The sequence below is a fragment of the Pygocentrus nattereri genome, chromosome 8 (genome assembly GCF_015220715.1).
Source record: "Pygocentrus nattereri isolate fPygNat1 chromosome 8, fPygNat1.pri, whole genome shotgun sequence".
Taxonomy (NCBI): Eukaryota; Metazoa; Chordata; class Actinopteri; order Characiformes; family Serrasalmidae; genus Pygocentrus; species Pygocentrus nattereri.
The window spans coordinates 39,620,570-39,631,715 of record NC_051218.1 but is presented as its reverse complement, the minus strand read 5'-3'; the positions used below and the strand labels follow the sequence as shown (position 1 = coordinate 39,631,715).

Below are 11,146 nucleotides of genomic sequence, written 5' to 3'. Positions count from 1 at the left end.
AGGAAAAAAAAATCCTGTTTTTTAAATTAATTTATTTTAAAAAAGTGTTATGTGCTTTCTTTGATTAAATTTTGTATGACATAGACCCTTTAAAGTGTTCTTATTGTGGAACATATGAATTTAAAGGAAGATGCCTCCCTAAAAAAAAATCCTAAAGACTTTCAAGTTGAACCGCTTGCATAAAAACAGTTCAAATACATCAAGTCTTCATCTTATGGAATAAAATATTCTGAATACACATGTTAATATTTTTTTCTTGTTTAGTATCAAATATTATTTGCCTGTTATTTTGCTAGTTGTATTAGCTTCAGTTCCCTTTGTTCCTCCACCCAAGGGAGATGAGGCAGAAGTTGCAATTAATCTAAATAAATCAAAGACAATTGTATTAATAAAATACAAGCCTAAAGTGGCCAATCATGACACAGTCTGAGCTCAAATAAACAAACATTACTCACCGTTGCCCTCTAAAGGTGCTATTGCACCAGTCAGAAGTAACTTTTGCTGCATTTGTATGATGTGTCTCTGCTTTCTTTATGTGCCTTTGTGCAATTCAACTGCTAAAAACATACCAAACTCATATTATGTTTGTTGCAATGTTTGATTGCAAACTTTAAACACTGTGGAAGATAATTTCACTCAGTTTAAAAATCTTCATTGGCTACAAATACTGTGTATTAGTGGTATATAAGCTCAAAAATCAAAAATCAAAAAGCTGCTCTCTCATTCTGTGCCCTAATTTTTGCACTTTAGAAGCATTTCTAAAATTGCTAAATACAACGTTTTTGATTTTTAAGAAAACACCCATTTTAATTTAAATATAGGCCTTTTAACTAGGGAGGTTATATGCATAACAGAAAAAATGGATTTATATACTTGTTAGATATTGTGCCACTCTTGTATTGTACTCTTGTATAACTATATGTTTAATGGACTGTCAGTTTGGGAATACAAAGACTGATGCTATCAGACCTCTCTTTACTGACCAGTCATACTATATGAATGAACTTTGTATCCTGACTAAACTGCAAATATGTGTACAACTACAAACATCTTTTCATAGTGTATTGTTCATTCTCCCCATACACTAACACACACAGCAGAATTACAAATCAACTGTTTAATCCTGAACACAACAAAAACTCTCGACAGAGGAAGAGTAAATAACTGAAAACATTAGAAAATATGGCTTAGGATTATACAAACAAACACCAACAGTAAGACAGAAAGCTTGATTTAAAGCATGTTGCACTAAACTAAACTGGCTCCTCTCTTTCTCTGAATTTCCGAAATTAAAACAGCCATAAGCATCTTGTATACTATCCATATTAATCCTGCTACTACTTAACAGCAAACAAGGTGGAATCATGAAACTGAGTCAGCATCTCTGACTTTACAAACCAAATCAAGCGGCCATAGACATACTGCAAAGTGGATCGTCTGACCTCATGAGTGGAGACTCTGACTGACATGTAGAGAAGGCCAAGTTTAATTCTATCAGAATCTCCAGTAGCTCCAATCATTATCCAGGCACGAGTGATGACCAAAAGGCACGTTACTAAAAAGAGTGGGAGGAAACAAATTAAGTGCATTGCATACAGAGCTGACAAAGTTACCTTCAGAATGTTTTTCATTACATATAATTACATACCAGCTGAAAATTCAAGTGACTAATATCGTTATGAAATAAGAATAATTTCAGTGAGGGTTTTTTTTTCTCCTGGTACCTTTGAACTTTTTTTAGCTAGAAGTCACGATTACCATCAGTGTATTACACCTTTCTTGATTTTTTTCAGGATTCCTTATAATTTTAATCTTATAATTTGATCACTGTACCAACTCGAATTTCTTAACAGCTTTGTTTGCTTAACAGCTGCTTTCGTAGTCATCCTTGCCAAGTTTAATTTGAGTAACCTACAAATATTTCTTTGTTCATCCAATGATAAGAAAACTCAGCTTTAGGAGTCTTGCTCAGCAGGGAATCAGTCCACAATGTGCTGGGTGGAGGGCAGAGGTGTTAGCTTCTATGCTATACTAAAACCAATAGTGTTAGTTTCATTGCCATTTCTATTGAATACACTTGTCTCAAAAGGCATTTCATTCATAAACTTTTTTAGCTTACAGCTGGTGTGGTGTAGTGGGTAACACTGCTGCCCTCCACCTAGCAGACTGACGTGAGCGACATGGCAGCGTTAATGCTACAATTTCAATGCGCTGGCCTTTTAAACTTATTGTTTGTGCTGAGGAGTGAGAATTGCGAAAGTTCTACAGACGTTCCTTTACCCAGATGGATAAATGGTCAAATCAGTCACTCTGCTTAACAAAAACATAATTTTTACAGGATAAGTACATGGTATATTTGTTTATCCTAAACAGCATGTGAATAGGATAAAGTTTCAAGCCTGGTGGACCAACTGGGAAATCTGTTTGCAGCACGGAATGTTATAGTATTTTTTTCATGAGGCAGATGATCCGCTGTGGCGACCCCTAAAGGGAGAAGCCGAAAGAAGAAGAAGAAGAAGAAGAAGAAGAAGAAGAAGAAGAAGAAGAAGAAGAAGAAGAAGAAGAAGAAGAATTAAATACGAAAAATAGCACTTTTAAAGTTTGTATACAGTGTTCTGTTAAATATTCACTGAATTTCATGGCTTATTTTAGTGTATTTTGCTGGGTGATGCTTCAGTGCTGTGTCTAGGATGCCACTTTCGATGCGCAGCTTGTGTGAAAGCGCTGACCACTTAACATGGGCACCGAAATGAAATAAAGACTTTCCATGACGCTCTCGTCTAAAATTTCCCTGCTCGAGTCCCTGGGCAAGACTCCTAATGCTAGGTTAACACGAATAGACCACAAGCCATTCTGGATGATGGTGTCCTCCAATGGCCATAAATGTAATGTAGGCTATTTCCCCTTTTAAATTTTTTATGTTTTATTTGCAGCCTTACGTTGGAAGAACAATCTGCTAGCTTCACAAATCAACCTTAGTAAAGATGACTACATGAGCAGCTGCTCAGAAGAGAACAACTATTATCTTATTACAGTACCTTTAAATATGAAACACTCTTACTTAAATTGCATACAGCATAGATGTATAGTACAACTAAAACATAGCTTACCAGCATGGCAAGAATAAGCGAGAGGCTAATCCGATTCCGAACCAATCACATCTACATCTACGTCCTCCTCCACATCCTCATCCTCTGTGTTAAGCCCCATCTCCAGGATGACAGTTGGCATAGCGATGGGCTCAGAGGCGGCGCTAGACACCTCCAACACATCCACGTCCTCTTCCTCCTCTGAACATTGGCCTGATACTTGAATGTCTTTCTCTGGCAAGTGAGAGAGGAGGAGCTTGCGGCCGGGGGGTGAATGCAAGAGAAGTCTGAGTTTTGATTCAAAAGTGGTTTGGGATGATACTGCAGTTCTGCGCATAGGCTTGTTGTTGTTGTTGCAGTCACTTTCTTCTCTTATTTGGGTTGATTTGACAGGGTCTGCAAAAAATGCAAATCAATACAAATAATAAAAAACAGTCAGTCATTCTACATTAAGCTTGTGCTTGCTGATTTGGTCATGTGTGCAAAATTAATTTTTGTGCCAGTGAGCTAGTGTACTTCCAACTTCTCTGGGCTCAAGCTCATTTGAAATAGACAAGAGGCACACAAGTTAATCTTTCAGATTGTTTATGGAAATAATGGATGTAATGTTCGCTGATCCAAAGTGGAAAAAAGCCAAGCCAGCATAAATTTCATGACAAGATGTCATGGTGTGGGCACCATTAACGGTGCAAAAACAAACACATTTTGGAGCAACATCTGCTGCCTTCTACACAAGAAAGTATGAGGGTTAGACTGGCCTGTCTGTAGTCCAGACTTTTAAAACATGCCACATCACAAAGCCTAGAAGACACTGAAGGGCCCTGTAGAGTTATGCAGCTAAAGAGTTGTACAATGGAAGTATGGCCAAAAAATGTGCTTAGTGTTCAGGTCCTAACCTTTTTGGAATGTACTGCAGGCATTAATTTTAGAAGCATATATTTAAAAATACTGTAACATTCATAAGGCAAAACATTAAATATAGTGTGTTTGTATTGTTTTCACTGTAATGCAGATCAAACAAAGTTTAGAAATAACTTTTTTGGTTTGTTGCTGCATCATGCGTTAGGGGACGGAAATATGATCATTTATCAAAATAACAAGAAAATGTCACAACACATTTTTCTGAGCATATCGTGGTCATCACAGTACTCAAAGAACACTGACCACCAGCATAATTAGGCCTGTTTAATTGGGTTTAGCTCAGTGCAGTTTGCAAAACACTGAATAAAAATTTGACTAAAAAAAAAAAAAACTAATAAAAACTAAAATGCATATTGTGCATCATGAATGTCTTGAAGTAGTGCGTTATACTACTTTTTACCATATGTCCCTACCTTGTACGTGCTTTTGGGTTGTATGTAATCAATCATCCCAAATTTTGAACAAGAAATCAAGAAAAAAAAACTATTTTGCTACATTCAAGTCTCTAACACTATATTTTGACCACTCCAATCTTCAACTGAACACTAACTTTTGCCAGAAATGCTGGACCACCTGATGTATACCACACGCCACAATCAGGTAACGTATGACATGCTTGAATGTCCAATTTATTTACCTCATTTGTATTTATACCAAATAAAGTGGCAAATCTTTGTATGAGGCATTCATTTGACCTCTTACCTGCATCTGGAAGCAGATCCATTTGGGACGTGTTATGTTCATTGGTCATCATTTGCTCAATTCCAGTGGTCATGCTTTCCTCATTTTCCTGCCTGCATCCCAGTTTTCCACTTGTCAATGCAGAGACTGAGGTACTGAAGCCTGTTCTATCTTCATCTTCTGCTACCACACTGCTTCCCCCTGTTTTCTCTGCTCTGCTGTTTTCCAAATTATGTAACGTGTTTTCAGCTGGGAGTCCTTTAGCTCCAGATGCACTTTCCTGAACTTCCACAGTTCCTATAATGTCATCCTCTTTGCCTGTTTTCATGCTGTTCTCTGTTCTTGAGTGCTCTTCCTTTCTTTTACTTTGCTTCTCCAGGAGCATTCTCATCTTCTCAAAAGCTGAGGATGCCATCTCAACATAGGTTCCACTGACTGTTTTCTTTACTGGCGTCCAGGAACTTGCATTTACAAGTTCTTTCTCTACTTTGCTTCCTTCTGTATGACCATTTGCTGTGCTTCTTTTTTCTTCTGTGATCGTCTCCAAGGGCCTTTCTTTGCTGGCTCTACTTTTTTTGCTTTTGGTTGACCATGTCTGTGTGGTTTTGCTTTTGCCCACTCCAGCCTTACTCATCGAACCTTCTTCACTTATGCACATGTCAACTGTGCATTGGACACGTTTATGTTGTCCGTGGAGGCGTCTGACTTGTGGTCTTTCAGCGTCACTGCTTCGTTTTCTTCTGCACCTCTTTACTGGAGATGATGTCTGGAGGCTACTTAAGCTTGTTCCTAGCTTTCTCTTCATGCTCTGGCTTCTGGTCACCATCTGAGTTTCAGGCTCCTTCTCATTGTTCTCCAACTTGCCCTCAGACCCTCTAGAGCTAGATGAATCCAGCCGTCCCAGGGCTGTTGAGAGTTGTAGTTGTGTTTGGCTGACTGACGTGTCAGCAGGAGATGACCTGATTGCCTGAGGTTGAGCACTGGAGGTGAATGTGCTTGAAGCATGCATGCAGTGTGAGGAACCGTTTGCATGTGGTGCACGACAATGAATGGAGTGTGAGTTTAATTGCGTATGTAAATTGCTCCACGTCTCTGTGCCGGGGTCTCTATTGACCTGAGCTCCGTCCATGCTGCTGGCTGCTGTGTAATGGTTATTTGGCATCTCCGCCACGTCTAAATCACACCGACCGACATGTTGCTCAAATGTGTTCAGGAAGTGATCAAGAATGTCACAAAGCTCTCCTTCAGGCTGCTGTTGAGACACACCTACGGGCTTCACTGGGGAATGCATGCTGGGATACACTGCCTTAGAAACAGATGGAATGCTGGAAGCCATGGTGTTCAGAAACCCATGTTGGTTGGTCTGATTTTCTGTATGAATGGGATGTAGAAAATCGAGTCCTATCATGAGGTCATCCAGAAACAAGTCCATGGGCTGGGTGGACGTCCGAGGAGCTGGCGGTAGGGAAACGTTGTGCAACAGAGGAGGGTCGGGAGTGCCCATGGTATTCTGACAGAAACTAGAGGAACAAGGAGGAAGTGGAAAAGGGCATACACGAGGATGACTTCTTTGGCTGCTCAAACATGAAGGGCCATCCTGAGAGAAGAGAGACAGGTCAGTTAAAAGTGTGTAATAGCACAAACAAAATTATGTCCAACTAGCTAAACGTATGGACACCAAACAATAAGGAAGACAGAAGTCCTGAAGTATCCAGACACCCCTTCGAATTACTGAATGCATATACTTTAAGGTGCTGCCATTGTGGACACAGGTGTTTAATTGTGCTCAAACAGCTCATATAATCGTCATAGTAAGGCACTGCCAATAGAATTGATTGCACTGGTCACCACGTGCAAAGCAGAATGTGAGCTAAAGGGGTATAATTCTTGCCAGCATTGTGCTGTGTAGCAGTTTTAGAGTGGCATTTGTGACCCATAACTCATGGTCCAAAATCAGAAACCAAACTCACTAATGCTCTTGTGGCTGAATGCAATCAAATCCACACAATTTTATAACATCTTCTATAAAGTTTTATCAGAAGACTAGAGGTGATTACTGCAGCAAAGGGGGACAAATTCCCTAGCAATACACTTAATTTTGGAAGAAACATTGGATGATCAGGTGTCTATAAACTTCTGGATGAATAGTGACTATACCACCAGAGTATTAAAGGGCTTATTTTTACAGCAATGGTTGTAAATCCTGGTCCTGAAGGTCCCCTGCTCTGCACATTTTATTTTCTCTTGCTGTAATGCATCAATGTCAACAGGAAGAGCTTGTTAACACACTTACAAATTACTCCTATATTTTTCTTGCAACTGATTAAAATGTAAAATAAAAATGAAATAAAATGTAAAAATAAAATGTAAATGTAAAAGTGTATATTTACATTCTACATTCAAAATGTGAATTGCCTTGTCTTTAGGACTGATTTATGTACATCCTCAAGGACCTCAGAAATAAACAAGAATAGTTTTTTCCTGAAGAAAAATATTATCTACGCAGTTGAAGCTTGTTGCTAGGTGATTGCAAAGGTGTTTCTGGGCAGTTGTTATGGCATGAGGGGGGTGTGTACAGAGTGGTTGTTAGGGGGTTGCCAAGTGGTTGCTAGTTGTTGTTAAAAATTAAAGGGAGTCTATGGGAGTAACGAGGGATGACAAAACGACAAACAGAGCAGTGTGGGACCATATGGCTGTTCATTAGTGCTTGGAGGACTGCCATGAGTGAGTACATGCAGGAAAGGTTAGAGCTCATGTGGGGGCAAAAATGAATGGGAGGGCATAAGAAGAACAAGGGATGAAAAAAAAAAAAGACAAAAGAGTGTGGGTCAGTATTGCTGGTGATGAGAGCTTGGGGACCTTCCCCGAGTAAGTACATATATTTTGGTAGCTGGCTGGCAAAAGAAATAATAGGGATTGTGAGGGGGCAAAAATGAACGGCAGTCTATGGGAGAAACAGATGAGTGCAGATCAGAACAATGCTGAATTTGTGCTCAGGGGCCTGTCCTCAAATGTTATAAGCAAAAGGGTGACTTTTAGTCAAATATTCAGTAGAAGGGCGTGCCACTTTTGCACCCCATACATTCCTATGGGGAAAAAAAACATAATTAAATGAACACTGTACAAAATCTGTACATCAGATCAAAAAGCTGTATACAAGCACACCATTTCTGATCAGATTGAATACTTTGGAGTTGGAACAGTGCCGATATCTCGAAAGCTGTGGGACGGACAAAATCCGGGAGAAAATTAGAAAACGAAATAGAAGAAGATACAAGCTGGATAAAAACAGCGTCCCTAATAAACTTCAGACATTCCTTGGGGATGTCTGGATCCTTTGGAAGACACACTAATACACTTTTCTTCAACAGTCAGGAACAGAACAATGTTTAATTGTTTTCCACTATATCTTCCTCTCATCTGCAGCAACAACACTCCTTATCACAATGGGCACACGTCTTATTCACATATCATTTACAATGAACACTCCCTAATTAGCCTAACATACATATTATTTTTATAAAGCACTAATTCAAGCCTAATTCATGCAGATGTTTTGATATTGAGCCAATAAAAGATGGTGTTCTGCTCCCTCTACTGGCCCATGGTTAAATACCTGTACAGTGTTAAAACGACAATAATTGGAAAAAAAATAAAACGTGAAACTGCAGTATGTGAGCTTCTACTGTATTAAGTAAGTGATGCTGTGTAATTTTAGGTAAGAGGTTATGTAATGTGTCAGTACTAATGCAAATATCTTTAAATTTTTAAATAAACAGTCACAATACATCAATGCACACAAAAAATAAGTATATCCACTTTCATACAAGGATTGCGGTGTACAAAGTTATTATCACTGTTGATATTATTGAAGTTACTGACAATATGGTTTAAAAATATATAACATATTTAACCATTAATCAGGTATTCTCCTCCTTTATGATCTGAGTCCTAATATTGAGTATCAGCCAATACCAACTCCTGCCATTTGTATTTTATAATATAGCTGCACAATTTCGAAAAGATTATGGTACTTTTCTAAATAACATTACTGCAAAATCAGTTCATTTTAATGCATGCAAAATGTAACATTCTGCACTGATGTATTTTGTTTTAAGTTTGCTTCTTCAAAATGACCTTCTATTAAAAGGTTATATAAATTATTTTTATAATATCCATAACATCCATGATAATTTTGTTTTTAACTGGTCACAAATTGTGAGTGAAACACATTGTGGGTGTGTATTTAGTATTGGTTTTGGTGTTATGTTTCTCACAGCACGATACAGAAAACAGGCTACAGTCACAAGCTCACATTTTACATGATTATCTTTGGATAAAAGGCAGCTAGTTTATACACAGTGGAAACACTAAAGCTGTAGATATACAGTTTAAGCTTTCTCATTAAAGCTGCTCAATGGTGCAGCTATCTGAATCTGTTGTTTTTTCTGAAAACACTCTGCACTGCTGTAGGTTGTGAAATAATGTCAGTTTATGGCGCCTCTACAACAGTGAAGTAATCAGTGCCAAAACAAAACATTGGAACTGGAGCTTATTTTTGCTGATACCTGATCACTTAAAATATGCCTGACATCCCAAAATGTCATATCTAGCACAAAATAAGATAACATTTATGACCTGTAATGTTCAATAACTTTTTTTTTTTTTTTTATACCCAATTATCTCCCCAGTTTAGTTGTCTCCAATTCCACCCAGTAGGTAGGACTATCAACACTAGGAGGGCGAAGGCTAGCACAGGCTTCCTCCGAGACCTGTGAAGTCAGACACCGCAGCTTTTCAAACTGCTGCTTATGCAACGTTACTGGACAGCCAAACGCGCTGGGAGGAAAGCGTCAACTGCCAGATCTGTTATGTCAGCTAACAGATGCCTTCATTGACTAGTATCTCATGGAATGATGGAGAGAAGGGGGGACATCCTACCCACCCAGAGAGAGCAAGACAATTGTGCTCTCTAGAACTCCTGGCCACGAATAGCTGTAGCATCACCAGGGATCAAACTCACGATCTCCTGATGATTGGGCCAGTGCTTAGACGGTTGTGCAATTCTGGAGCTTTCAATACCTATTTTAAGACTTTTAAGACAGGTAGTTTCGCAGCTTAGCTTTCAAAAGTTTTTTAAAACTTATATAATTACACCATTTTATTTACAAAAAAGAAGGAAAATTCTGTTTCTGGTGATGTGGGCCCTTTAAAATCTGTGGGATGTGCTGACAAACCTACCTGTCCCTCACTGCCTGCATGTGTGTCTCTCCTGCTTCTCTGCCTCCCTTTGCCTCTCCCCTCTCCCACCTCCAGCAATGCCCCTCTGCCTCGCCGTCTTCTGGTCAGTATGAATGGTTGTGTCCCTGTTGGCCTGGTGTCCAGCTTCCTGCCAACTCTACCCCCACCCTGCCCCCTCCACACCAGCCTTGGTGCCCATCCCCACCTTTCAGTGTGGCTGTGCCTCCTCCCTCCTCTCCCTCTCCCTCTCCCTCTCCCTCTCCCTCTCCCTCGTGCTCTGACTGTTCCTTCACCTCCAGACCTAGCTCTAGGCCTCCTTGCCGGTCTTTCTCCTCTAACTCCTCCCCTCCCCCTTGGACGGCCCCTCCCCCTTCTCCCTGCACTCTGAGAGTGAGCAGGATCCAGGAAGAAGCTGATGAAACCAGGGATATTTCCCTCAAACTGCTCAAATCCCTCCACAACGTCATGCCCACCCCCTGATGCACACCCTTCTCCTGACTGCATGGGTCCAATCTCCAAGTAGGTGTTGTTGGAAGCTGGAGGATGGTGAGTGACAGGAATAGAGGGTAGGTGGTATGAGGGTTCTGGGGGGTATAAGCAGACTTGGGATACATACTCAGGCTCACTCACTATGTGATAGACTCCCGTCTCAGGAGCCACGGGCCGCACAGCACAACTGGAAGACGTCTTATCTGGAGGCATGTGGGCTCCCTGTAGTGTCACTGTGGCAGGAGCACTGGTATGAGAGCCTTGTTCCTGGCTGATGGAGGAGCATTCTGCATGGTCAATCACATGGAAGTTCTGCTGACGGTCTGAGCATATAAAATCCGTCTGGGTCTCTCGCTCATCCATCTCTCTCTCATGTTCTGTCTGTGTACCGCACTGTCTTATCTTCTGCTTCGCTCTTCCACTCTTTTCCAAACTTTCACCTTTCTGACCCAATGCTCCTTGTGGATTATCCTCTTCTTGCTGTTCTTCTCTTCTCCTCTTTTTGCCTCCATGTGTCTCTTCACTGTGCTCCTGAGGTAGATCGATGCCGAGCAACTTTGCTGCTGAAAGGACATCTTTTCTGTTCCCATCTATCTGACCTGAGTACAGCAGGCTGACCAAGCTGATCAGCGTGCAGGCGTTTACACGCTGGAGCTTGATTAGCCGTCTCTGCCCGGCCACCGGTGCTGGCATAGAGGACAGTGCTCCACAAAGCCAGGGACTGA

The 11,146-nt window shown here is 40.4% G+C and overlaps 1 protein-coding gene across 2 annotated transcripts; it reads right to left on the bottom strand.

The window, feature by feature from the left end:
- Positions 1–1,081: 1,081 nt before the first annotated feature.
- LOC108424149 lies at positions 1,082–10,659 on the bottom strand. Of its 2 annotated transcripts, none has more exons than XM_037540781.1 (4): positions 10,563–10,659; positions 4,713–6,288; positions 3,111–3,485; positions 1,082–1,555 (listed from the first exon to the last, which is right to left on the bottom strand). In XM_037540781.1, the coding sequence occupies exons 1-3, from the start codon at positions 10,632–10,634 to the stop codon at positions 3,136–3,138; spliced, it is 1,998 nt and encodes a 665-aa protein (XP_037396678.1). In that variant the 5' UTR covers positions 10,635–10,659; the 3' UTR covers positions 1,082–1,555; positions 3,111–3,135. The 2 variants fall into 2 exon arrangements, with proteins under 2 accessions (XP_037396678.1, XP_017547453.2); XM_017691964.2 differs by having other exon boundaries at positions 10,549–10,620.
- Between the last annotated feature and the right edge of the window lie 487 nt (positions 10,660–11,146).

Excerpts from the sequence above, each read along its gene's own strand:
- LOC108424149 (XM_037540781.1), bottom strand. The coding sequence starts at position 10,634 with ATGCCTCCAGATAAGACGTCTTCCAGTTGTGCTGTGCGGCCCGTGGCT. Across the intron at positions 6,289-10,562 it reads AGACGGGAGTCTATCACATA|GATGGCCCTTCATGTTTGAG; the intron begins GTGAGTGAGCCT and ends CTCTTCTCTCAG. Across the intron at positions 3,486-4,712 it reads GGATCTGCTTCCAGATGCAG|ACCCTGTCAAATCAACCCAA; the intron begins GTAAGAGGTCAA and ends CATTTTTTGCAG.